Genomic DNA, 26994 nt, shown 5'->3' on the forward strand with positions numbered 1-26994 from the left:
AGCCTTGTGGTGTAGTTTGAAGTCAGGTAGCAGGATGCCTCCTGCTTTGTTCTTTTTGCTTAGGATTGTCTTGGCAATGCGGGCTCTTTTTTGGTTCCATATGAACTTTAAGGTAGCTTTTCCCAATTCCGTGAAGAACGTCATCGGCAGCTTGCTGGGATGCCATTGAATCTATAAATTACCTTGGGCAGTATGGCCATTTTCACGATATTGATTCTTCCTATCCGTGAGCATGGAGTGTTCTTCCATTTGGTTGTGTCCTCTTTTATTTTGCTGAGCAGTGCTTTGTAGTTCTCCTTGAAGAGGTCCTTCACATCCCTGGTAAGTTGGATGCCTAGGTATTTTATTCTCTTTGAAGCAGTTGTGAATGGGAGTTCACTCATGATTTGGCTCTCTGTTTGTCTCTTATTGGCGTATAAGAATGCTTGTGATTTTTGCACATTGATTTTGTATCCTGAGACTTTGCTGAAGTTGCTTGTCAGCTTAAGGAGATTTCGGGCCGAGACGATGGGGCTTTCTAAATATACAGTCATGTCATCTGCAAACAGGGACAATTTGACATCCTTTTTTCCTAATTGATACCCTTTATTTCTTTCTCCTGCCTGATTGCCCTGGCCAGAACTTCCAACAATATGTTCAATAGGAGACACTGTGTTGAATAGGAGTGGTGAGAGAGGGCAGCCCTGTCTTGTGCCAGTTTTCATAGGGAATGCTTCCAGTTTTTGCCCATTCAGTAGGATACTGGCTGTGGGTTTGTCATAAATAGCTCGTATTATTTTGAGATACGTTCTATCAATACCTAGTTTACTGAGAGTTTTTAGCATGAATGACTGTTGAATTTTGTTGAAGGCCTTTTCTCCGTCTGTTGAGATAATCATGTGTTTTTTGTGTTTGGTTCTGTTTATGTGATGGATTACGTCTACTGATTTGCGTACGTTGAACCAGCCTTGCATCCCAGGGATGAAGCCAACTTGATCTTGGTGGTTAAGCTTTTTGATGTGCTGCTGGATTCGGTTTGCCAGCATTTTATGGAGGATTTTTGCATCGATGTTCATCAGGGCTATTGGTCTAAAATTCTCTTTTCTTGTTGTGTCTCTGCCAGGCTTTGGTATCAGGATGATACTGGCCTCATAAAATGAGTTAGGGAGGATTCCCTCTTTTTCTATTGATTGGAGTAGTTTCAGAAGGAATGGTACCAGCTCCTCCTCGTACCTCTGGTAGAATTTGGCTGTGAATCCGTCTGGTCCTGGACTCTTTTTGGTTGGTAGCCTATTAAAGATTGCCTCAATTTCAGAGCCTGTTATTGGTCTATTCAGTGATTCAGCTTCTTCCTGGTTTAGTCTTGGGAGGGTGTATGTGTCCAGGAATTGATCCATTTCTTGTAGATTTTCTAGTTTATTTGCATAGAGGTGTTTATAGTATTCTCTGATGGTAGTTTGTATTTCTGTGGGATCGGTGGTGATATCCCCTTTATCATGTGTTACTGCGTCTAGTTGGTTCTTCTCTCTTTTCTTCTTTATTAGTCTTGCTAGCGTTCTATCAATTTTGTTGATCTCTTCAGAAAACCAGCTCCTGGATTCATCGATTTTTTTGAAGGGTTTTTTGTGTCTCTATCTCCTTCGGTTCTGCTCTGATCTTAGTTATTTCTTGCCTTCTGCTAGCTTTTGAATGTGTTTGCTGTTGCTTCTCTAGTTCTTTTCATTGTGATGGTAGGGTGTCGAGTTCAGATCTTTCCTGCTTTCTGTGGTGGGCATTTAGTGCTATAAATTTCCCTCTACACACTGCTTTAAATGTGTCCCAGAGATTCTGGTACGTTGCGTCTTTGTTCTCATTGGTTTCGAAGAACATCTTTATTTCTGCCTTCATTTCGTTATTTACCCAGTAGTCATCCAGGAGCAGGTTGTTCAGTTTCCATGTAGTTGTGTGGTGTTGAGTGAGTTTCTTAATCCAGAGTTCTAATTTGATGGCACTGTGGTCTGAGAGACAGTTTGTTGTGATTTCTGTTCTTTTACATTTGCTGAGGAGTGCTTGACTTCCAACGATGTGGTCAATTTTGGAATAAGTGCGATGAATGCTGCTGAGAAGAATGTAAGTTCTGTTGATTTGGTTTGGAGAGTTCTGTAGACGTCTATGAGGTCTGCTTGGTGCAGAGATGAGTTCAAGTCCCGGATATCCTTGTTACCCTTGTGTCTCCATATACTGGGATATATTACATAATATACCATTTAACAGGGGTGATTGTAGATGAAATTTTTCTGTTTTAAACATGTCTGGACGCTGGGCGTGGTGACTCCTGTCTGTAATCCCAGCACTTTGGAAGTCCGAGGTAAGTGGATCACTTGAGGTCAGGAGTTTGAGACCAGCCTGGTCAACAAGATGAAACCCCATCTCTTCTAAAAATACAAAACTTAGCCGGGTGTGGTGATGGGCACGTGTAATCCCAGCTATTCAAGAGGCTGAGGCAGGAGAATTGCTTGAACCCAGAAGATGGAGGTTGCAGTGGGCCGAGATCACGTCACTGCTCTCCACCCTGGGCAACAGAGCGAGACTCCGTCTGGAAAAACAAAAAAACATGTCAGGAGGCTGGATGCCGTGGCTCACGCCTGTAATCCCGGCACTTTGGGAGGCCAGGAGTTGAAGACCACTTTGGGCAACATAGCAAGACCCCATCTTTACAAAAAGGAAAAGTAAAAAATAAACAGGTTGGTATCCTGGGCCATGGAGTGGCAGTGGGCATCTTTTGCCTGTGATCAGTCACGTGATCCCAGCAGCGCTCACGTCCTGTTCCCAGTACCCTCCTGTCATTGGTCCAAGGATGAGCATGTGACTCCTCACTGCCAGTCAGAGCCTCCCTGGGAGGGTAAGGGGGCCCTCTGGTGGTGTTTTCCAGCACAGCCGGCAGATCCTCCTTTGGGACTTAGGCGAGGGCATAGGACTCCTCCCCGCTTGTGCTTGCGGGCGAGGATCAGCCTCCGAGATTCTGCGGAGAGACTCTCAAGGGGCACCAGCTGGAGCTGGTTCTGTGTCTGCAGGGAACCATCTGGTGCTCTCTGCATTCATAGCCCCCTACCGCGAGTTTTCTCCTCTGTGTCTTTGTGGCTTAGCCCAGTGTTCACAGAAGGGGCGGGGGTGGAGGGCTCAAACGCTGTCATCCACGTTTGCTTTTCGAAAAACAGCAGGACACAAAATTCTATAAACACGAAATGACGGTACCTGGTACGTGACCCGAATGCAACTCAGAAGGGTGCCAGTAAGTTAGGGGATTGGCCTTTGGAAGGCGTCCTTCTTTTGAGAAAGTGTAATATTTCAGGCCGGGCGCGGTGCCTCACGCCTGTAATCCCACCACTTTGGGAGGCCGAGGCGGGCGGATCAGGAGGTCAGGAGATGGAGACCATCCTGGCTAAGTCGGTGAAACTCCGTCTCTACTAAAAATACAAAAAAAAAATTAGCCGGGCACGGTGGTGGGTGCCTGTAGTCCCAGCTTCTTGGGAGGCTGAGGCAGGAGAATCATTTGAACCCAGGAGGCAGAGGTTGCAGTGAGCCGAGATCACAGAAGTGCACTCCAACCTGGGTGACGGAGTGAGACTCCCTCTCTGGAGAAGAAAGAAAAGAAGGACGGAGGGAGGGAGGGAGAGAGAGAGAGAGAAATAAATGCCTGCAAGTTACTATAAATCGTTGGAAAAAATTTCACAACTCCATAATGATTGTAGTTTACTTGAAATATGAGGAATAAAAAGCAGGTTAAATAATACCACAAAGAAAAAAATCACACAAATTCAGAATGAGGGATTCTACAGGAAAACCGGCCTACTCTTTTAAAAAAGTTGGTGTTCAATGTTAAAAAAAAAAAAAAAAAAAAAAAAAAAAAAAAAAAAGTGGGGAGACTTTTTTCTCCCTCTCTCTCTCTCTCTCTCTCTCTCTCTCTCGACAGAGTCTCGCTCTGTTGCCCTGGCTGGAGTGCGGTGGTGCAATCTCGGCTCACTGCAACCTCCGCCTCCCGGGTTCAGGTGCTTCTTCTGCCTCAGCCTCCCAAGTAGCTGAGACTACAGGTGTGCACCACCATGACTAGCTAATTTTTGTATTTTTACTAGAGACGGGGTTTCACTACGTTGGCCAGGCTGGTCTCGAACTCCTGACCTCAAGTGATCCGCCCACATCGGCCTACCAAATTGATGGGATTACAGCAGTGAGCCACTGCACCCAGCTAACTTTTAGATTTAAAGAGACAAAGAGAATAACTAAATGCAATGTGAACTTTTGACAGAAACAGCTGTAATAGATGTTTGGGGGACAATTAACAAAAATATTTTTAAATATGAACTGGATGTAACATGACACTAAGGGATTATTGTTAATTCTCTTAGGTGTGACCATGCTATGTATTTATCAACAATGTCGCATAAGAGAATATCCTTATTCTTAGAAGATTCATGGCATGCTGCAGTGTTTAGGGATAATAAGTTACGATGTCCACCATTTACAGTCAAAATACGTTGAGGAAAGAAAAACATATTTATGTATACACTCACACATACATATGGAAAGACAGTATGAGAGAGAAAAAGTAAACTAGGGCGAAATGTTAACTATTATTTCATGTAAGTGGTGATGGTTCGTTGTGCTGTTCTTTCAATGTTTCTGCATGTTTGGCACTTTCTATTATAAAGTGTTGGGGAAAAAAACATAGTGCTGAGTAGTATGAAATACCTTAAATGTCAGGGAAAGTAATAAGGAGGTAGATGAATATAAGGTACTCATTTGGCCTTCCCATTATTCACTACTAATTTCGTTGTGAATCCTGCATCCTCTCTAATACACAGATTCCATCTGACTTTTGAAAAACAGATGTATCGTTATTTAACCAGATAATCAACCATATTGTTGAGAAATGTATCCCATACTCTCTTAGAGTTTATAAACTTAGTGGGGAAGATGTAATTACATGCCAAAAAAGTCAAGGAAAAGATGAGCTATCTATATGAGGAATTTAGTCAACTGTTGTCTGATATCTGTCTGTGATTAAATGACAACATATAAATGAAATGTTTTGTATGATGCCTGGTACCAAAATAAAAGCTCTCAATAAACATTAGCTATCATTATCGTTATTAGGAATAATATTGAGAGATTACTTTTTAATCCTATGTATTGGTCAAAATATGTCAATGATTGACCCAAGTTTGCATCCACTGATCAGTTAATTGGTTTAAAGGAAAGGATCCTAATTTTAATTCCATGGTCAATTTCATTTATATATTGATTCAACGAATTTTTTTCTCTTTATGTAGAAAAATATAATCATGAATGGGCTTTAGCACATCCTCCTAAATCCTAATGCGCAGTTTGTGAAAATGCGTGTGTGTACTTTGTGGAAATAAAAGATCCATAGCTTTTCTCAACTTCCCAAAATGTGTGCGTCTGAAAAAAAAAGAAACATAGAGATTTTGTTTTAGAGTCTCTACATTTTCCTCACAGCCTGTGTCTTTCTGATTAGGGAAGGTTGATATAAAAAACCTGAAGACCGTTCTAGACAACATGGGAGTCAAGCTCACAGATAAAGAACTTGAAGATCTGACACAAAGCCTGCCAGTCGGTGGTGAGCATGCTAGATATCACTGGTTTTGGGGTTTTGTGTTCTGTGTGCTTTTAGCATTAGAAGGAAAGGGAAAAAAGAACTTTTCATAATGCAAATGGCAAGATTAAATAAGACAGTCAGAGTAACAAAGTAGGGAAGGTAGTATTCTGAATACTAGCGGCATGGTCACTACAAGAGCCTTCCAAATTCTGAGGACAAGAAAGCTGACCCCTAGGAAAAAGCCACTTTTGAATTCCATCTTTCCATTATCAAATATAAGATTTGCTGTTTTATGGGTTATAAAGTCAAATTTACATTTTCTAAATAAGTTTATTTTCAATATTTATAATTGTTTCTTCATCTTCGTAACATATTCTGAGTAAATATTTATCAAATGACTAAAGTGCTTAACAAAATGCCCAGTATACTTCCTAAGTGCTGCTACTAGGTGTTATAATCATAGGAGGGAGGAGAGTGTTCTTGTGATATAACATGTTATGAGCTTCAAATTATGCCTTTGTGTTATAGCTGATAATAAAGTGGCTCTGAAAGCATTGGAGGATGAAGTGAAAGCTTTTACTGGTAAGAATTTGTTACACATGATTTGCAATAAATGATGATTTACACGAAAATTTTTATTAGTATTTTTCTAATATTCTATTTGTGGCTTATCAATTCACATATTTTCAATATTTTGATAAAATATCTGCCTTTACTAACAGATTAACATTATCTGCGTTTTATCAGTCAAAACGAAAGAACTATTTCTTGATAACATCTTACATTCATTAGTACTGTTTTCCAATAAAATGGTTTCACCAGTATCTATAGATCCAAATAACTAGATGGACACAGTGAAAACAGGGTGAAGCATTAAAAGGATCAAAGTAATGAGTTCATTGCAAGCATCTAACCACCTAGTTTTACAAAAATGAAATATGTCATACTTGTTTTTTGACTTTTGTTTTTAATTATACTTTAAGTTCTAGGGTACATGTGCACAACGTGCAGGTTTGTTACATATGTATACATGTGCCGTGTTGGTTTGCTGCACCCATTAACTCGTCATTTCCATTAGGTGTTTCTCCTAATGCTATCCCTCCCCCATTCCCCCACATCACGACTGGCCCCGGGGTGTGATGGGCCCCGGGGTGTGATGTTCCCCGCCCTGTGTCCAAGTGTTCTCATTGTTCAGTTCCCACCGATGAGTGAGAACACGCGGTGTTTGGTTTTCTGTCCTTGCCATAGTTTGCTCAGAATGATGGATTCCAGCTTCATCCGTGTTGCTACAAAGGACACCAACTCATCCTTTTTTTATGGCTGCATAGTATTCCATGGTGTACATGTGCCACATTTTCTTAATCCAGTCTATCACTGATGGACATTGGGGTTGGTTCCAAGTCTTTGCTATTGTGAATAGTGCCGCCATAAACATACGTGTGCGTGTGTCTTTATAGTAGCATGATATATAATCCTTTGGGTATATACCCAGTAATAGGATTGCTGGGTCAAATGGTATTTCTCGTTCTGGATCCTTGAGGAATCGCCACACTGCCTTCCACAATGGTGGAACTAGTTTACACTCCCGCCAACAGTGTAAAAGCCTTCCTATTTCTCCACATCCTCGCCAGCACCCGCCGTTTCCTGACTTTTTAATGATCGCCATTCTAACTGGTGTGAGATGCTATCTCATTGTGCTTTTGCTTTGCATTTCTCTGATGACCAGTGGTGATGAGCATTTTTTCACGTGTCTGTTGGCTGCATTAATTAACTTTTCTTTTGAAAAGTATCTGTTCATATCCTTTGCCCACTTTTTGATGGGGTTGTTTGATTTTTTCTTGTAAATTTGTTTAAGTTCTTTGTAGATTCTGGATATTAGCCCTCTGTCAGATGGGTAGATTGCAAAAATTGTCTCCCATTCTGTAGGTTGCCTGTTCACTCTGATGGTAGTTTCCTTTGCTGTGCAGAAACTCTTTAGTGTAATTAGACCCCGTTTGTCTATTTTGGCTTTTGTTGCCATTGCTTTTGGTGTTTTAGTCATGAAGTCCTTGCCCATGCCTATGTCCTGACTGGTATTGGCTAGGTTTTCTTCTAGGGTTTTTATGCTTTTAGTTCTAACATTTAAGTCTTTAATCCACCTTGAATTAGTTTTTGTATAAGGCGTAAGGAAGGGATCCCGTTTCAGCTTTCTACATATGGCTAGCCAGTTTTCCCGGCACCATTTATTAAATAGGGAATCCTTTCCCCGTTTCTTGTTTTTGTCAGGTCTGTCAAAGATGAGATGGTTGTAGATGTGTGGTGTTTTTCCTGAGGCCTCTGTTCTGTTCCATTGGTCTATATCTCTGTTTTGGTACCAGTACCATGCTGTTTTGGTTACTGTAGCCTTGTGGTGTAGTTTGAAGTCAGGTAGCAGGATGCCTCCCGCTTTGTTCTTTTTGCTTAGGATTGTCTTGGCAATGCGGGCTCTTTTTTGGTTCCATATGAACTTTAAGGTAGCTTTTCCCAATTCCGTGAAGAACGTCATCGGCAGCTTGCTGGGATGCCATTGAATCTATAAATTACCTTGGGCAGTATGGCCATTTTCACGATATTGATTCTTCCTATCCGTGAGCATGGAGTGTTCTTCCATTTGGTTGTGTCCTCTTTTATTTTGCTGAGCAGTGCTTTGTAGTTCTCCTTGAAGAGGTCCTTCACATCCCTGGTAAGTTGGATGCCTAGGTATTTTATTCTCTTTGAAGCAGTTGTGAATGGGAGTTCACTCATGATTTGGCTCTCTGTTTGTCTCTTATTGGCGTATAAGAATGCTTGTGATTTTTGCACATTGATTTTGTATCCTGAGACTTTGCTGAAGTTGCTTGTCAGCTTAAGGAGATTTCGGGCCGAGACGATGGGGCTTTCTAAATATACAGTCATGTCATCTGCAAACAGGGACAATTTGACATCCTTTTTTCCTAATTGATACCCTTTATTTCTTTCTCCTGCCTGATTGCCCTGGCCAGAACTTCCAACAATATGTTCAATAGGAGACACTGTGTTGAATAGGAGTGGTGAGAGAGGGCAGCCCTGTCTTGTGCCAGTTTTCATAGGGAATGCTTCCAGTTTTTGCCCATTCAGTAGGATACTGGCTGTGGGTTTGTCATAAATAGCTCGTATTATTTTGAGATACGTTCTATCAATACCTAGTTTACTGAGAGTTTTTAGCATGAATGACTGTTGAATTTTGTTGAAGGCCTTTTCTCCGTCTGTTGAGATAATCATGTGTTTTTTGTGTTTGGTTCTGTTTATGTGATGGATTACGTCTACTGATTTGCGTACGTTGAACCAGCCTTGCATCCCAGGGATGAAGCCAACTTGATCTTGGTGGTTAAGCTTTTTGATGTGCTGCTGGATTCGGTTTGCCAGCATTTTATGGAGGATTTTTGCATCGATGTTCATCAGGGCTATTGGTCTAAAATTCTCTTTTCTTGTTGTGTCTCTGCCAGGCTTTGGTATCAGGATGATACTGGCCTCATAAAATGAGTTAGGGAGGATTCCCTCTTTTTCTATTGATTGGAGTAGTTTCAGAAGGAATGGTACCAGCTCCTCCTCGTACCTCTGGTAGAATTTGGCTGTGAATCCGTCTGGTCCTGGACTCTTTTTGGTTGGTAGCCTATTAAAGATTGCCTCAATTTCAGAGCCTGTTATTGGTCTATTCAGTGATTCAGCTTCTTCCTGGTTTAGTCTTGGGAGGGTGTATGTGTCCAGGAATTGATCCATTTCTTGTAGATTTTCTAGTTTATTTGCATAGAGGTGTTTATAGTATTCTCTGATGGTAGTTTGTATTTCTGTGGGATCGGTGGTGATATCCCCTTTATCATGTGTTACTGCGTCTAGTTGGTTCTTCTCTCTTTTCTTCTTTATTAGTCTTGCTAGCGTTCTATCAATTTTGTTGATCTCTTCAGAAAACCAGCTCCTGGATTCATCGATTTTTTTGAAGGGTTTTTTGTGTCTCTATCTCCTTCGGTTCTGCTCTGATCTTAGTTATTTCTTGCCTTCTGCTAGCTTTTGAATGTGTTTGCTGTTGCTTCTCTAGTTCTTTTCATTGTGATGGTAGGGTGTCGAGTTCAGATCTTTCCTGCTTTCTGTGGTGGGCATTTAGTGCTATAAATTTCCCTCTACACACTGCTTTAAATGTGTCCCAGAGATTCTGGTACGTTGCGTCTTTGTTCTCATTGGTTTCGAAGAACATCTTTATTTCTGCCTTCATTTCGTTATTTACCCAGTAGTCATCCAGGAGCAGGTTGTTCAGTTTCCATGTAGTTGTGTGGTGTTGAGTGAGTTTCTTAATCCAGAGTTCTAATTTGATGGCACTGTGGTCTGAGAGACAGTTTGTTGTGATTTCTGTTCTTTTACATTTGCTGAGGAGTGCTTGACTTCCAACGATGTGGTCAATTTTGGAATAAGTGCGATGAATGCTGCTGAGAAGAATGTAAGTTCTGTTGATTTGGTTTGGAGAGTTCTGTAGACGTCTATGAGGTCTGCTTGGTGCAGAGATGAGTTCAAGTCCCGGATATCCTTGTTACCCTTGTGTCTCCATATACTGGGATATATTACATAATATACCATTTAACAGGGGTGATTGTAGATGAAATTTTTCTGTTTTAAACATGTCTGGACGCTGGGCGTGGTGACTCCTGTCTGTAATCCCAGCACTTTGGAAGTCCGAGGTAAGTGGATCACTTGAGGTCAGGAGTTTGAGACCAGCCTGGTCAACAAGATGAAACCCCATCTCTTCTAAAAATACAAAACTTAGCCGGGTGTGGTGATGGGCACGTGTAATCCCAGCTATTCAAGAGGCTGAGGCAGGAGAATTGCTTGAACCCAGAAGATGGAGGTTGCAGTGGGCCGAGATCACGTCACTGCTCTCCACCCTGGGCAACAGAGCGAGACTCCGTCTGGAAAAACAAAAAAACATGTCAGGAGGCTGGATGCCGTGGCTCACGCCTGTAATCCCGGCACTTTGGGAGGCCAGGAGTTGAAGACCACTTTGGGCAACATAGCAAGACCCCATCTTTACAAAAAGGAAAAGTAAAAAATAAACAGGTTGGTATCCTGGGCCATGGAGTGGCAGTGGGCATCTTTTGCCTGTGATCAGTCACGTGATCCCAGCAGCGCTCACGTCCTGTTCCCAGTACCCTCCTGTCATTGGTCCAAGGATGAGCATGTGACTCCTCACTGCCAGTCAGAGCCTCCCTGGGAGGGTAAGGGGGCCCTCTGGTGGTGTTTTCCAGCACAGCCGGCAGATCCTCCTTTGGGACTTAGGCGAGGGCATAGGACTCCTCCCCGCTTGTGCTTGCGGGCGAGGATCAGCCTCCGAGATTCTGCGGAGAGACTCTCAAGGGGCACCAGCTGGAGCTGGTTCTGTGTCTGCAGGGAACCATCTGGTGCTCTCTGCATTCATAGCCCCCTACCGCGAGTTTTCTCCTCTGTGTCTTTGTGGCTTAGCCCAGTGTTCACAGAAGGGGCGGGGGTGGAGGGCTCAAACGCTGTCATCCACGTTTGCTTTTCGAAAAACAGCAGGACACAAAATTCTATAAACACGAAATGACGGTACCTGGTACGTGACCCGAATGCAACTCAGAAGGGTGCCAGTAAGTTAGGGGATTGGCCTTTGGAAGGCGTCCTTCTTTTGAGAAAGTGTAATATTTCAGGCCGGGCGCGGTGCCTCACGCCTGTAATCCCACCACTTTGGGAGGCCGAGGCGGGCGGATCAGGAGGTCAGGAGATGGAGACCATCCTGGCTAAGTCGGTGAAACTCCGTCTCTACTAAAAATACAAAAAAAAAATTAGCCGGGCACGGTGGTGGGTGCCTGTAGTCCCAGCTTCTTGGGAGGCTGAGGCAGGAGAATCATTTGAACCCAGGAGGCAGAGGTTGCAGTGAGCCGAGATCACAGAAGTGCACTCCAACCTGGGTGACGGAGTGAGACTCCCTCTCTGGAGAAGAAAGAAAAGAAGGACGGAGGGAGGGAGGGAGAGAGAGAGAGAGAAATAAATGCCTGCAAGTTACTATAAATCGTTGGAAAAAATTTCACAACTCCATAATGATTGTAGTTTACTTGAAATATGAGGAATAAAAAGCAGGTTAAATAATACCACAAAGAAAAAAATCACACAAATTCAGAATGAGGGATTCTACAGGAAAACCGGCCTACTCTTTTAAAAAAGTTGGTGTTCAATGTTAAAAAAAAAAAAAAGTGGGGAGACTTTTTTCTCCCTCTCTCTCTCTCTCTCTCTCTCTCTCGACAGAGTCTCGCTCTGTTGCCCTGGCTGGAGTGCGGTGGTGCAATCTCGGCTCACTGCAACCTCCGCCTCCCGGGTTCAGGTGCTTCTTCTGCCTCAGCCTCCCAAGTAGCTGAGACTACAGGTGTGCACCACCATGACTAGCTAATTTTTGTATTTTTACTAGAGACGGGGTTTCACTACGTTGGCCAGGCTGGTCTCGAACTCCTGACCTCAAGTGATCCGCCCACATCGGCCTACCAAATTGATGGGATTACAGCAGTGAGCCACTGCACCCAGCTAACTTTTAGATTTAAAGAGACAAAGAGAATAACTAAATGCAATGTGAACTTTTGACAGAAACAGCTGTAATAGATGTTTGGGGGACAATTAACAAAAATATTTTTAAATATGAACTGGATGTAACATGACACTAAGGGATTATTGTTAATTCTCTTAGGTGTGACCATGCTATGTATTTATCAACAATGTCGCATAAGAGAATATCCTTATTCTTAGAAGATTCATGGCATGCTGCAGTGTTTAGGGATAATAAGTTACGATGTCCACCATTTACAGTCAAAATACGTTGAGGAAAGAAAAACATATTTATGTATACACTCACACATACATATGGAAAGACAGTATGAGAGAGAAAAAGTAAACTAGGGCGAAATGTTAACTATTATTTCATGTAAGTGGTGATGGTTCGTTGTGCTGTTCTTTCAATGTTTCTGCATGTTTGGCACTTTCTATTATAAAGTGTTGGGGAAAAAAAAAATAGTGCTGAGTAGTATGAAATACTTTAAATGTCAGGGAAAGTAATAAGGAGATAGATGAATATAAGGTACTCATTTGGCCTTCCCATTATTCACTACTAATTTCGTTGTGAATCCTGCAACCTCTCTAATACATAGATTCCATCTGAGTTTTGGAAAACAGATGTATCGTTATTTAACCAGATAATCAACCATATTGTTGAGAAATGTATCCCATACTCTCTTAGAGTTTATAAACTTAGTGGGGAAGATGTAATTACATGCCAAAAAAGTCAAGGAAAAGATGAGCTATCTATATGAGGAATTTAGTCAACTGTTGTCTGATATCTGTCTGTGATTAAATGACAACATATAAATGAAATGTTTTGTATGATGCCTGGTACCAAAATAAAAGCTCTCAATAAACATTAGCTATCATTATCGTTATTAGGAATAATATTGAGAGATTACTTTTTAATCCTATGTATTGGTCAAAATATGTCAATGATTGACCCAAGTTTGCATCCACTGATCAGTTAATTGGTTTAAAGGAAAGGATCCTAATTTTAATTCCATGGTCAATTTCATTTATATATTGATTCAACGAATTTTTTTCTCTTTATGTAGAAAAATATAATCATGAATGGGCTTTAGCACATCCTCCTAAATCCTAATGCGCAGTTTGTGAAAATGCGTGTGTGTACTTTGTGGAAATAAAAGATCCATAGCTTTTCTCAACTTCCCAAAATGTGTGCGTCTGAAAAAAAAAGAAACATAGAGATTTTGTTTTAGAGTCTCTACATTTTCCTCACAGCCTGTGTCTTTCTGATTAGGGAAGGTTGATATAAAAAACCTGAAGACCGTTCTAGACAACATGGGAGTCAAGCTCACAGATAAAGAACTTGAAGATCTGACACAAAGCCTGCCAGTCGGTGGTGAGCATGCTAGATATCACTGGTTTTGGGGTTTTGTGTTCTGTGTGCTTTTAGCATTAGAAGGAAAGGGAAAAAAGAACTTTTCATAATGCAAATGGCAAGATTAAATAAGACAGTCAGAGTAACAAAGTAGGGAAGGTAGTATTCTGAATACTAGCGGCATGGTCACTACAAGAGCCTTCCAAATTCTGAGGACAAGAAAGCTGACCCCTAGGAAAAAGCCACTTTTGAATTCCATCTTTCCATTATCAAATATAAGATTTGCTGTTTTATGGGTTATAAAGTCAAATTTACATTTTCTAAATAAGTTTATTTTCAATATTTATAATTGTTTCTTCATCTTCGTAACATATTCTGAGTAAATATTTATCAAATGACTAAAGTGCTTAACAAAATGCCCAGTATACTTCCTAAGTGCTGCTACTAGGTGTTATAATCATAGGAGGGAGGAGAGTGTTCTTGTGATATAACATGTTATGAGCTTCAAATTATGCCTTTGTGTTATAGCTGATAATAAAGTGGCTCTGAAAGCATTGGAGGATGAAGTGAAAGCTTTTACTGGTAAGAATTTGTTACACATGATTTGCAATAAATGATGATTTACACGAAAATTTTTATTAGTATTTTTCTAATATTCTATTTGTGGCTTATCAATTCACATATTTTCAATATTTTGATAAAATATCTGCCTTTACTAACAGATTAACATTATCTGCATTTTATCAGTCAAAACGAAAGAACTATTTCTTGATAACATCTTACATTCATTAGTACTGTTTTCCAATAAAATGGTTTCACCAGTATCTATAGATCCAAATAACTAGATGGACACAGTGAAAACAGGGTGAAGCATTAAAAGGATCAAAGTAATGAGTTCATTGCAAGCATCTAACCACCTAGTTTTACAAAAATGAAATATGTCATACTTGTTTTTTGACTTTTGTTTTTAATTATACTTTAAGTTCTAGGGTACATGTGCACAACGTGCAGGTTTGTTACATATGTATACATGTGCCGTGTTGGTTTGCTGCACCCATTAACTCGTCATTTCCATTAGGTGTTTCTCCTAATGCTATCCCTCCCCCATTCCCCCACATCACGACTGGCCCCGGGGTGTGATGGGCCCCGGGGTGTGATGTTCCCCGCCCTGTGTCCAAGTGTTCTCATTGTTCAGTTCCCACCGATGAGTGAGAACACGCGGTGTTTGGTTTTCTGTCCTTGCCATAGTTTGCTCAGAATGATGGATTCCAGCTTCATCCGTGTTGCTACAAAGGACACCAACTCATCCTTTTTTTATGGCTGCATAGTATTCCATGGTGTACATGTGCCACATTTTCTTAATCCAGTCTATCACTGATGGACATTGGGGTTGGTTCCAAGTCTTTGCTATTGTGAATAGTGCCGCCATAAACATACGTGTGCGTGTGTCTTTATAGTAGCATGATATATAATCCTTTGGGTATATACCCAGTAATAGGATTGCTGGGTCAAATGGTATTTCTCGTTCTGGATCCTTGAGGAATCGCCACACTGCCTTCCACAATGGTGGAACTAGTTTACACTCCCGCCAACAGTGTAAAAGCCTTCCTATTTCTCCACATCCTCGCCAGCACCCGCCGTTTCCTGACTTTTTAATGATCGCCATTCTAACTGGTGTGAGATGCTATCTCATTGTGCTTTTGCTTTGCATTTCTCTGATGACCAGTGGTGATGAGCATTTTTTCACGTGTCTGTTGGCTGCATTAATTAACTTTTCTTTTGAAAAGTATCTGTTCATATCCTTTGCCCACTTTTTGATGGGGTTGTTTGATTTTTTCTTGTAAATTTGTTTAAGTTCTTTGTAGATTCTGGATATTAGCCCTCTGTCAGATGGGTAGATTGCAAAAATTGTCTCCCATTCTGTAGGTTGCCTGTTCACTCTGATGGTAGTTTCCTTTGCTGTGCAGAAACTCTTTAGTGTAATTAGACCCCGTTTGTCTATTTTGGCTTTTGTTGCCATTGCTTTTGGTGTTTTAGTCATGAAGTCCTTGCCCATGCCTATGTCCTGACTGGTATTGGCTAGGTTTTCTTCTAGGGTTTTTATGCTTTTAGCTCTAACATTTAAGTCTTTAATCCACCTTGAATTAGTTTTTGTATAAGGCGTAAGGAAGGGATCCCGTTTCAGCTTTCTACATATGGCTAGCCAGTTTTCCCGGCACCATTTATTAAATAGGGAATCCTTTCCCCGTTTCTTGTTTTTGTCAGGTCTGTCAAAGATGAGATGGTTGTAGATGTGTGGTGTTTTTCCTGAGGCCTCTGTTCTGTTCCATTGGTCTATATCTCTGTTTTGGTACCAGTACCATGCTGTTTTGGTTACTGTAGCCTTGTGGTGTAGTTTGAAGTCAGGTAGCAGGATGCCTCCCGCTTTGTTCTTTTTGCTTAGGATTGTCTTGGCAATGCGGGCTCTTTTTTGGTTCCATATGAACTTTAAGGTAGCTTTTCCCAATTCCGTGAAGAACGTCATCGGCAGCTTGCTGGGATGCCATTGAATCTATAAATTACCTTGGGCAGTATGGCCATTTTCACGATATTGATTCTTCCTATCCGTGAGCATGGAGTGTTCTTCCATTTGGTTGTGTCCTCTTTTATTTTGCTGAGCAGTGCTTTGTAGTTCTCCTTGAAGAGGTCCTTCACATCCCTGGTAAGTTGGATGCCTAGGTATTTTATTCTCTTTGAAGCAGTTGTGAATGGGAGTTCACTCATGATTTGGCTCTCTGTTTGTCTCTTATTGGCGTATAAGAATGCTTGTGATTTTTGCACATTGATTTTGTATCCTGAGACTTTGCTGAAGTTGCTTGTCAGCTTAAGGAGATTTCGGGCCGAGACGATGGGGCTTTCTAAATATACAGTCATGTCATCTGCAAACAGGGACAATTTGACATCCTTTTTTCCTAATTGATACCCTTTATTTCTTTCTCCTGCCTGATTGCCCTGGCCAGAACTTCCAACAATATGTTCAATAGGAGACACTGTGTTGAATAGGAGTGGTGAGAGAGGGCAGCCCTGTCTTGTGCCAGTTTTCATAGGGAATGCTTCCAGTTTTTGCCCATTCAGTAGGATACTGGCTGTGGGTTTGTCATAAATAGCTCGTATTATTTTGAGATACGTTCTATCAATACCTAGTTTACTGAGAGTTTTTAGCATGAATGACTGTTGAATTTTGTTGAAGGCCTTTTCTCCGTCTGTTGAGATAATCATGTGTTTTTTGTGTTTGGTTCTGTTTATGTGATGGATTACGTCTACTGATTTGCGTACGTTGAACCAGCCTTGCATCCCAGGGATGAAGCCAACTTGATCTTGGTGGTTAAGCTTTTTGATGTGCTGCTGGATTCGGTTTGCCAGCATTTTATGGAGGATTTTTGCATCGATGTTCATCAGGGCTATTGGTCTAAAATTCTCTTTTCTTGTTGTGTCTCTGCCAGGCTTTGGTATCAGGATGATACTGGCCTCATAAAATGAGTTAGGGAGGATTCCCTCTTTTTCTATTGATTGGAGTAGTTTCAGAAGGAATGGTACCAGCTCCTCCTCGTACCTCTGGTAGAATTTGGCTGTGAATCCGTCTGGTCCTGGACTCTTTTTGGTTGGTAGCCTATTAAAGATTGCCTCAATTTCAGAGCCTGTTATTGGTCTATTCAGTGATTCAGCTTCTTCCTGGTTTAGTCTTGGGAGGGTGTATGTGTCCAGGAATTGATCCATTTCTTGTAGATTTTCTAGTTTATTTGCATAGAGGTGTTTATAGTATTCTCTGATGGTAGTTTGTATTTCTGTGGGATCGGTGGTGATATCCCCTTTATCATGTGTTACTGCGTCTAGTTGGTTCTTCTCTCTTTTCTTCTTTATTAGTCTTGCTAGCGTTCTATCAATTTTGTTGATCTCTTCAGAAAACCAGCTCCTGGATTCATCGATTTTTTTGAAGGGTTTTTTGTGTCTCTATCTCCTTCGGTTCTGCTCTGATCTTAGTTATTTCTTGCCTTCTGCTAGCTTTTGAATGTGTTTGCTGTTGCTTCTCTAGTTCTTTTCATTGTGATGGTAGGGTGTCGAGTTCAGATCTTTCCTGCTTTCTGTGGTGGGCATTTAGTGCTATAAATTTCCCTCTACACACTGCTTTAAATGTGTCCCAGAGATTCTGGTACGTTGCGTCTTTGTTCTCATTGGTTTCGAAGAACATCTTTATTTCTGCCTTCATTTCGTTATTTACCCAGTAGTCATCCAGGAGCAGGTTGTTCAGTTTCCATGTAGTTGTGTGGTGTTGAGTGAGTTTCTTAATCCAGAGTTCTAATTTGATGGCACTGTGGTCTGAGAGACAGTTTGTTGTGATTTCTGTTCTTTTACATTTGCTGAGGAGTGCTTGACTTCCAACGATGTGGTCAATTTTGGAATAAGTGCGATGAATGCTGCTGAGAAGAATGTAAGTTCTGTTGATTTGGTTTGGAGAGTTCTGTAGACGTCTATGAGGTCTGCTTGGTGCAGAGATGAGTTCAAGTCCCGGATATCCTTGTTACCCTTGTGTCTCCATATACTGGGATATATTACATAATATACCATTTAACAGGGGTGATTGTAGATGAAATTTTTCTGTTTTAAACATGTCTGGACGCTGGGCGTGGTGACTCCTGTCTGTAATCCCAGCACTTTGGAAGTCCGAGGTAAGTGGATCACTTGAGGTCAGGAGTTTGAGACCAGCCTGGTCAACAAGATGAAACCCCATCTCTTCTAAAAATACAAAACTTAGCCGGGTGTGGTGATGGGCACGTGTAATCCCAGCTATTCAAGAGGCTGAGGCAGGAGAATTGCTTGAACCCAGAAGATGGAGGTTGCAGTGGGCCGAGATCACGTCACTGCTCTCCACCCTGGGCAACAGAGCGAGACTCCGTCTGGAAAAACAAAAAAACATGTCAGGAGGCTGGATGCCGTGGCTCACGCCTGTAATCCCGGCACTTTGGGAGGCCAGGAGTTGAAGACCACTTTGGGCAACATAGCAAGACCCCATCTTTACAAAAAGGAAAAGTAAAAAATAAACAGGTTGGTATCCTGGGCCATGGAGTGGCAGTGGGCATCTTTTGCCTGTGATCAGTCACGTGATCCCAGCAGCGCTCACGTCCTGTTCCCAGTACCCTCCTGTCATTGGTCCAAGGATGAGCATGTGACTCCTCACTGCCAGTCAGAGCCTCCCTGGGAGGGTAAGGGGGCCCTCTGGTGGTGTTTTCCAGCACAGCCGGCAGATCCTCCTTTGGGACTTAAGCGAGGGCATAGGACTCCTCCCCGCTTGTGCTTGCGGGCGAGGATCAGCCTCCGAGATTCTGCGGAGAGACTCTCAAGGGGCACCAGCTGGAGCTGGTTCTGTGTCTGCAGGGAACCATCTGGTGCTCTCTGCATTCATAGCCCCCTACCGCGAGTTTTCTCCTCTGTGTCTTTGTGGCTTAGCCCAGTGTTCACAGAAGGGGCGGGGGTGGAGGGCTCAAACGCTGTCATCCACGTTTGCTTTTCGAAAAACAGCAGGACACAAAATTCTATAAACACGAAATGACGGTACCTGGTACGTGACCCGAATGCAACTCAGAAGGGTGCCAGTAAGTTAGGGGATTGGCCTTTGGAAGGCGTCCTTCTTTTGAGAAAGTGTAATATTTCAGGCCGGGCGCGGTGCCTCACGCCTGTAATCCCACCACTTTGGGAGGCCGAGGCGGGCGGATCAGGAGGTCAGGAGATGGAGACCATCCTGGCTAAGTCGGTGAAACTCCGTCTCTACTAAAAATACAAAAAAAAAATTAGCCGGGCACGGTGGTGGGTGCCTGTAGTCCCAGCTTCTTGGGAGGCTGAGGCAGGAGAATCATTTGAACCCAGGAGGCAGAGGTTGCAGTGAGCCGAGATCACAGAAGTGCACTCCAACCTGGGTGACGGAGTGAGACTCCCTCTCTGGAGAAGAAAGAAAAGAAGGACGGAGGGAGGGAGGGAGAGAGAGAGAGAGAAATAAATGCCTGCAAGTTACTATAAATCGTTGGAAAAAATTTCACAACTCCATAATGATTGTAGTTTACTTGAAATATGAGGAATAAAAAGCAGGTTAAATAATACCACAAAGAAAAAAATCACACAAATTCAGAATGAGGGATTCTACAGGAAAACCGGCCTACTCTTTTAAAAAAGTTGGTGTTCAATGTTAAAAAAAAAAAAAAAAAAAAAAGTGGGGAGACTTTTTTCTCCCTCTCTCTCTCTCTCTCTCTCTCTCTCTCGACAGAGTCTCGCTCTGTTGCCCTGGCTGGAGTGCGGTGGTGCAATCTCGGCTCACTGCAACCTCCGCCTCCCGGGTTCAGGTGCTTCTTCTGCCTCAGCCTCCCAAGTAGCTGAGACTACAGGTGTGCACCACCATGACTAGCTAATTTTTGTATTTTTACTAGAGACGGGGTTTCACTACGTTGGCCAGGCTGGTCTCGAACTCCTGACCTCAAGTGATCCGCCCACATCGGCCTACCAAATTGATGGGATTACAGCAGTGAGCCACTGCACCCAGCTAACTTTTAGATTTAAAGAGACAAAGAGAATAACTAAATGCAATGTGAACTTTTGACAGAAACAGCTGTAATAGATGTTTGGGGGACAATTAACAAAAATATTTTTAAATATGAACTGGATGTAACATGACACTAAGGGATTATTGTTAATTCTCTTAGGTGTGACCATGCTATGTATTTATCAACAATGTCGCATAAGAGAATATCCTTATTCTTAGAAGATTCATGGCATGCTGCAGTGTTTAGGGATAATAAGTTACGATGTCCACCATTTACAGTCAAAATACGTTGAGGAAAGAAAAACATATTTATGTATACACTCACACATACATATGGAAAGACAGTATGAGAGAGAAAAAGTAAACTAGGGCGAAATGTTAACTATTATTTCATGTAAGTGGTGATGGTTCGTTGTGCTGTTCTTTCAATGTTTCTGCATGTTTGGCACTTTCTATTATAAAGTGTTGGGGAAAAAAACATAGTGCTGAGTAGTATGAAATACCTTAAATGTCAGGGAAAGTAATAAGGAGGTAGATGAATATAAGGTACTCATTTGGCCTTCCCATTATTCACTACTAATTTCGTTGTGAATCCTGCATCCTCTCTAATACACAGATTCCATCTGACTTTTGAAAAACAGATGTATCGTTATTTAACCAGATAATCAACCATATTGTTGAGAAATGTATCCCATACTCTCTTAGAGTTTATAAACTTAGTGGGGAAGATGTAATTACATGCCAAAAAAGTCAAGGAAAAGATGAGCTATCTATATGAGGAATTTAGTCAACTGTTGTCTGATATCTGTCTGTGATTAAATGACAACATATAAATGAAATGTTTTGTATGATGCCTGGTACCAAAATAAAAGCTCTCAATAAACATTAGCTATCATTATCGTTATTAGGAATAATATTGAGAGATTACTTTTTAATCCTATGTATTGGTCAAAATATGTCAATGATTGACCCAAGTTTGCATCCACTGATCAGTTAATTGGTTTAAAGGAAAGGATCCTAATTTTAATTCCATGGTCAATTTCATTTATATATTGATTCAACGAATTTTTTTCTCTTTATGTAGAAAAATATAATCATGAATGGGCTTTAGCACATCCTCCTAAATCCTAATGCGCAGTTTGTGAAAATGCGTGTGTGTACTTTGTGGAAATAAAAGATCCATAGCTTTTCTCAACTTCCCAAAATGTGTGCGTCTGAAAAAAAAAGAAACATAGAGATTTTGTTTTAGAGTCTCTACATTTTCCTCACAGCCTGTGTCTTTCTGATTAGGGAAGGTTGATATAAAAAACCTGAAGACCGTTCTAGACAACATGGGAGTCAAGCTCACAGATAAAGAACTTGAAGATCTGACACAAAGCCTGCCAGTCGGTGGTGAGCATGCTAGATATCACTGGTTTTGGGGTTTTGTGTTCTGTGTGCTTTTAGCATTAGAAGGAAAGGGAAAAAAGAACTTTTCATAATGCAAATGGCAAGATTAAATAAGACAGTCAGAGTAACAAAGTAGGGAAGGTAGTATTCTGAATACTAGCGGCATGGTCACTACAAGAGCCTTCCAAATTCTGAGGACAAGAAAGCTGACCCCTAGGAAAAAGCCACTTTTGAATTCCATCTTTCCATTATCAAATATAAGATTTGCTGTTTTATGGGTTATAAAGTCAAATTTACATTTTCTAAATAAGTTTATTTTCAATATTTATAATTGTTTCTTCATCTTCGTAACATATTCTGAGTAAATATTTATCAAATGACTAAAGTGCTTAACAAAATGCCCAGTATACTTCCTAAGTGCTGCTACTAGGTGTTATAATCATAGGAGGGAGGAGAGTGTTCTTGTGATATAACATGTTATGAGCTTCAAATTATGCCTTTGTGTTATAGCTGATAATAAAGTGGCTCTGAAAGCATTGGAGGATGAAGTGAAAGCTTTTACTGGTAAGAATTTGTTACACATGATTTGCAATAAATGATGATTTACACGAAAATTTTTATTAGTATTTTTCTAATATTCTATTTGTGGCTTATCAATTCACATATTTTCAATATTTTGATAAAATATCTGCCTTTACTAACAGATTAACATTATCTGCGTTTTATCAGTCAAAACGAAAGAACTATTTCTTGATAACATCTTACATTCATTAGTACTGTTTTCCAATAAAATGGTTTCACCAGTATCTATAGATCCAAATAACTAGATGGACACAGTGAAAACAGGGTGAAGCATTAAAAGGATCAAAGTAATGAGTTCATTGCAAGCATCTAACCACCTAGTTTTACAAAAATGAAATATGTCATACTTGTTTTTTGACTTTTGTTTTTAATTATACTTTAAGTTCTAGGGTACATGTGCACAACGTGCAGGTTTGTTACATATGTATACATGTGCCTTGTTGGTTTGCTGCACCCATTAACTCGTCATTTCCATTAGGTGTTTCTCCTAATGCTATCCCTCCCCCATTCCCCCACATCACGACTGGCCCCGGGGTGTGATGGGCCCCGGGGTGTGATGTTCCCCGCCCTGTGTCCAAGTGTTCTCATTGTTCAGTTCCCACCGATGAGTGAGAACACGCGGTGTTTGGTTTTCTGTCCTTGCCATAGTTTGCTCAGAATGATGGATTCCAGCTTCATCCGTGTTGCTACAAAGGACACCAACTCATCCTTTTTTTATGGCTGCATAGTATTCCATGGTGTACATGTGCCACATTTTCTTAATCCAGTCTATCACTGATGGACATTGGGGTTGGTTCCAAGTCTTTGCTATTGTGAATAGTGCCGCCATAAACATACGTGTGTGTGTGTCTTTATAGTAGCATGATATATAATCCTTTGGGTATATACCCAGTAATAGGATTGCTGGGTCAAATGGTATTTCTCGTTCTGGATCCTTGAGGAATCGCCACACTGCCTTCCACAATGGTGGAACTAGTTTACACTCCCGCCAACAGTGTAAAAGCCTTCCTATTTCTCCACATCCTCGCCAGCACCCGCCGTTTCCTGACTTTTTAATGATCGCCATTCTAACTGGTGTGAGATGCTATCTCATTGTGCTTTTGCTTTGCATTTCTCTGATGACCAGTGGTGATGAGCATTTTTTCACGTGTCTGTTGGCTGCATTAATTAACTTTTCTTTTGAAAAGTATCTGTTCATATCCTTTGCCCACTTTTTGATGGGGTTGTTTGATTTTTTCTTGTAAATTTGTTTAAGTTCTTTGTAGATTCTGGATATTAGCCCTCTGTCAGATGGGTAGATTGCAAAAATTGTCTCCCATTCTGTAGGTTGCCTGTTCACTCTGATGGTAGTTTCCTTTGCTGTGCAGAAACTCTTTAGTGTAATTAGACCCCGTTTGTCTATTTTGGCTTTTGTTGCCATTGCTTTTGGTGTTTTAGTCATGAAGTCCTTGCCCATGCCTATGTCCTGACTGGTATTGGCTAGGTTTTCTTCTAGGGTTTTTATGCTTTTAGCTCTAACATTTAAGTCTTTAATCCACCTTGAATTAGTTTTTGTATAAGGCGTAAGGAAGGGATCCCGTTTCAGCTTTCTACATATGGCTAGCCAGTTTTCCCGGCACCATTTATTAAATAGGGAATCCTTTCCCCGTTTCTTGTTTTTGTCAGGTCTGTCAAAGATGAGATGGTTGTAGATGTGTGGTGTTTTTCCTGAGGCCTCTGTTCTGTTCCATTGGTCTATATCTCTGTTTTGGTACCAGTACCATGCTGTTTTGGTTACTGTAGCCTTGTGGTGTAGTTTGAAGTCAGGTAGCAGGATGCCTCCCGCTTTGTTCTTTTTGCTTAGGATTGTCTTGGCAATGCGGGCTCTTTTTTGGTTCCATATGAACTTTAAGGTAGCTTTTCCCAATTCCGTGAAGAACGTCATCGGCAGCTTGCTGGGATGCCATTGAATCTATAAATTACCTTGGGCAGTATGGCCATTTTCACGATATTGATTCTTCCTATCCGTGAGCATGGAGTGTTCTTCCATTTGGTTGTGTCCTCTTTTATTTTGCTGAGCAGTGCTTTGTAGTTCTCCTTGAAGAGGTCCTTCACATCCCTGGTAAGTTGGATGCCTAGGTATTTTATTCTCTTTGAAGCAGTTGTGAATGGGAGTTCACTCATGATTTGGCTCTCTGTTTGTCTCTTATTGGCGTATAAGAATGCTTGTGATTTTTGCACATTGATTTTGTATCCTGAGACTTTGCTGAAGTTGCTTGTCAGCTTAAGGAGATTTCGGGCCGAGGCGATGGGGCTTTCTAAATATACAGTCATGTCATCTGCAAACAGGGACAATTTGACATCCTTTTTTCCTAATTGATACCCTTTATTTCTTTCTCCTGCCTGATTGCCCTGGCCAGAACTTCCAACAATATGTTCAATAGGAGACACTGTGTTGAATAGGAGTGGTGAGAGAGGGCAGCCCTGTCTTGTGCCAGTTTTCATAGGGAATGCTTCCAGTTTTTGCCCATTCAGTAGGATACTGGCTGTGGGTTTGTCATAAATAGCTCGTATTATTTTGAGATACGTTCTATCAATACCTAGTTTACTGAGAGTTTTTAGCATGAATGACTGTTGAATTTTGTTGAAGGCCTTTTCTCCGTCTGTTGAGATAATCATGTGTTTTTTGTGTTTGGTTCTGTTTATGTGATGGATTACGTCTACTGATTTGCGTACGTTGAACCAGCCTTGCATCCCAGGGATGAAGCCAACTTGATCTTGGTGGTTAAGCTTTTTGATGTGCTGCTGGATTCGGTTTGCCAGCATTTTATGGAGGATTTTTGCATCGATGTTCATCAGGGCTATTGGTCTAAAATTCTCTTTTCTTGTTGTGTCTCTGCCAGGCTTTGGTATCAGGATGATACTGGCCTCATAAAATGAGTTAGGGAGGATTCCCTCTTTTTCTATTGATTGGAGTAGTTTCAGAAGGAATGGTACCAGCTCCTCCTCGTACCTCTGGTAGAATTTGGCTGTGAATCCGTCTGGTCCTGGACTCTTTTTGGTTGGTAGCCTATTAAAGATTGCCTCAATTTCAGAGCCTGTTATTGGTCTATTCAGTGATTCAGCTTCTTCCTGGTTTAGTCTTGGGAGGGTGTATGTGTCCAGGAATTGATCCATTTCTTGTAGATTTTCTAGTTTATTTGCATAGAGGTGTTTATAGTATTCTCTGATGGTAGTTTGTATTTCTGTGGGATCGGTGGTGATATCCCCTTTATCATGTGTTACTGCGTCTAGTTGGTTCTTCTCTCTTTTCTTCTTTATTAGTCTTGCTAGCGTTCTATCAATTTTGTTGATCTCTTCAGAAAACCAGCTCCTGGATTCATCGATTTTTTTGAAGGGTTTTTTGTGTCTCTATCTCCTTCGGTTCTGCTCTGATCTTAGTTATTTCTTGCCTTCTGCTAGCTTTTGAATGTGTTTGCTGTTGCTTCTCTAGTTCTTTTCATTGTGATGGTAGGGTGTCGAGTTCAGATCTTTCCTGCTTTCTGTGGTGGGCATTTAGTGCTATAAATTTCCCTCTACACACTGCTTTAAATGTGTCCCAGAGATTCTGGTACGTTGCGTCTTTGTTCTCATTGGTTTCGAAGAACATCTTTATTTCTGCCTTCATTTCGTTATTTACCCAGTAGTCATCCAGGAGCAGGTTGTTCAGTTTCCATGTAGTTGTGTGGTGTTGAGTGAGTTTCTTAATCCAGAGTTCTAATTTGATGGCACTGTGGTCTGAGAGACAGTTTGTTGTGATTTCTGTTCTTTTACATTTGCTGAGGAGTGCTTGACTTCCAACGATGTGGTCAATTTTGGAATAAGTGCGATGAATGCTGCTGAGAAGAATGTAAGTTCTGTTGATTTGGTTTGGAGAGTTCTGTAGACGTCTATGAGGTCTGCTTGGTGCAGAGATGAGTTCAAGTCCCGGATATCCTTGTTACCCTTGTGTCTCCATATACTGGGATATATTACATAATATACCATTTAACAGGGGTGATTGTAGATGAAATTTTTCTGTTTTAAACATGTCTGGACGCTGGGCGTGGTGACTCCTGTCTGTAATCCCAGCACTTTGGAAGTCCGAGGTAAGTGGATCACTTGAGGTCAGGAGTTTGAGACCAGCCTGGTCAACAAGATGAAACCCCATCTCTTCTAAAAATACAAAACTTAGCCGGGTGTGGTGATGGGCACGTGTAATCCCAGCTATTCAAGAGGCTGAGGCAGGAGAATTGCTTGAACCCAGAAGATGGAGGTTGCAGTGGGCCGAGATCACGTCACTGCTCTCCACCCTGGGCAACAGAGCGAGACTCCGTCTGGAAAAACAAAAAAACATGTCAGGAGGCTGGATGCCGTGGCTCACGCCTGTAATCCCGGCACTTTGGGAGGCCAGGAGTTGAAGACCACTTTGGGCAACATAGCAAGACCCCATCTTTACAAAAAGGAAAAGTAAAAAATAAACAGGTTGGTATCCTGGGCCATGGAGTGGCAGTGGGCATCTTTTGCCTGTGATCAGTCACGTGATCCCAGCAGCGCTCACGTCCTGTTCCCAGTACCCTCCTGTCATTGGTCCAAGGATGAGCATGTGACTCCTCACTGCCAGTCAGAGCCTCCCTGGGAGGGTAAGGGGGCCCTCTGGTGGTGTTTTCCAGCACAGCCGGCAGATCCTCCTTTGGGACTTAGGCGAGGGCATAGGACTCCTCCCCGCTTGTGCTTGCGGGCGAGGATCAGCCTCCGAGATTCTGCGGAGAGACTCTCAAGGGGCACCAGCTGGAGCTGGTTCTGTGTCTGCAGGGAACCATCTGGTGCTCTCTGCATTCATAGCCCCCTACCGCGAGTTTTCTCCTCTGTGTCTTTGTGGCTTAGCCCAGTGTTCACAGAAGGGGCGGGGGTGGAGGGCTCAAACGCTGTCATCCACGTTTGCTTTTCGAA

At 41.7% G+C, this 26994-nt stretch overlaps 1 protein-coding gene across 9 annotated transcripts in view; it reads left to right on the forward strand.

Moving 5' to 3' along the window:
- LOC105483060 (EF-hand calcium binding domain 3) overlaps positions 1-26994 on the forward strand; it is a 575939-nt gene that overhangs the window by 306655 nt on the left and 242290 nt on the right. For all 9 annotated transcript variants that reach the window (XR_011615926.1, XM_071083376.1, XM_071083377.1 and 6 more), the window contains 6 exons: positions 5495-5596; positions 6104-6157; positions 13425-13526; positions 14034-14087; positions 21364-21465; positions 21973-22026. Coding sequence is in view for 8 of the 9 variants with exons in the window: in XM_071083376.1 (XP_070939477.1) it covers positions 5495-5596; positions 6104-6157; positions 13425-13526; positions 14034-14087; positions 21364-21465; positions 21973-22026 (468 nt within the window). In the remaining variant the exon portion in view is untranslated. The remainder of the gene's footprint in view (positions 1-5494; positions 5597-6103; positions 6158-13424; positions 13527-14033; positions 14088-21363; positions 21466-21972; positions 22027-26994) is intronic.

This window comes from Macaca nemestrina, chromosome 17 (genome assembly GCF_043159975.1).
Source record: "Macaca nemestrina isolate mMacNem1 chromosome 17, mMacNem.hap1, whole genome shotgun sequence".
NCBI classification, from domain to species: Eukaryota; Metazoa; Chordata; class Mammalia; order Primates; family Cercopithecidae; genus Macaca; species Macaca nemestrina.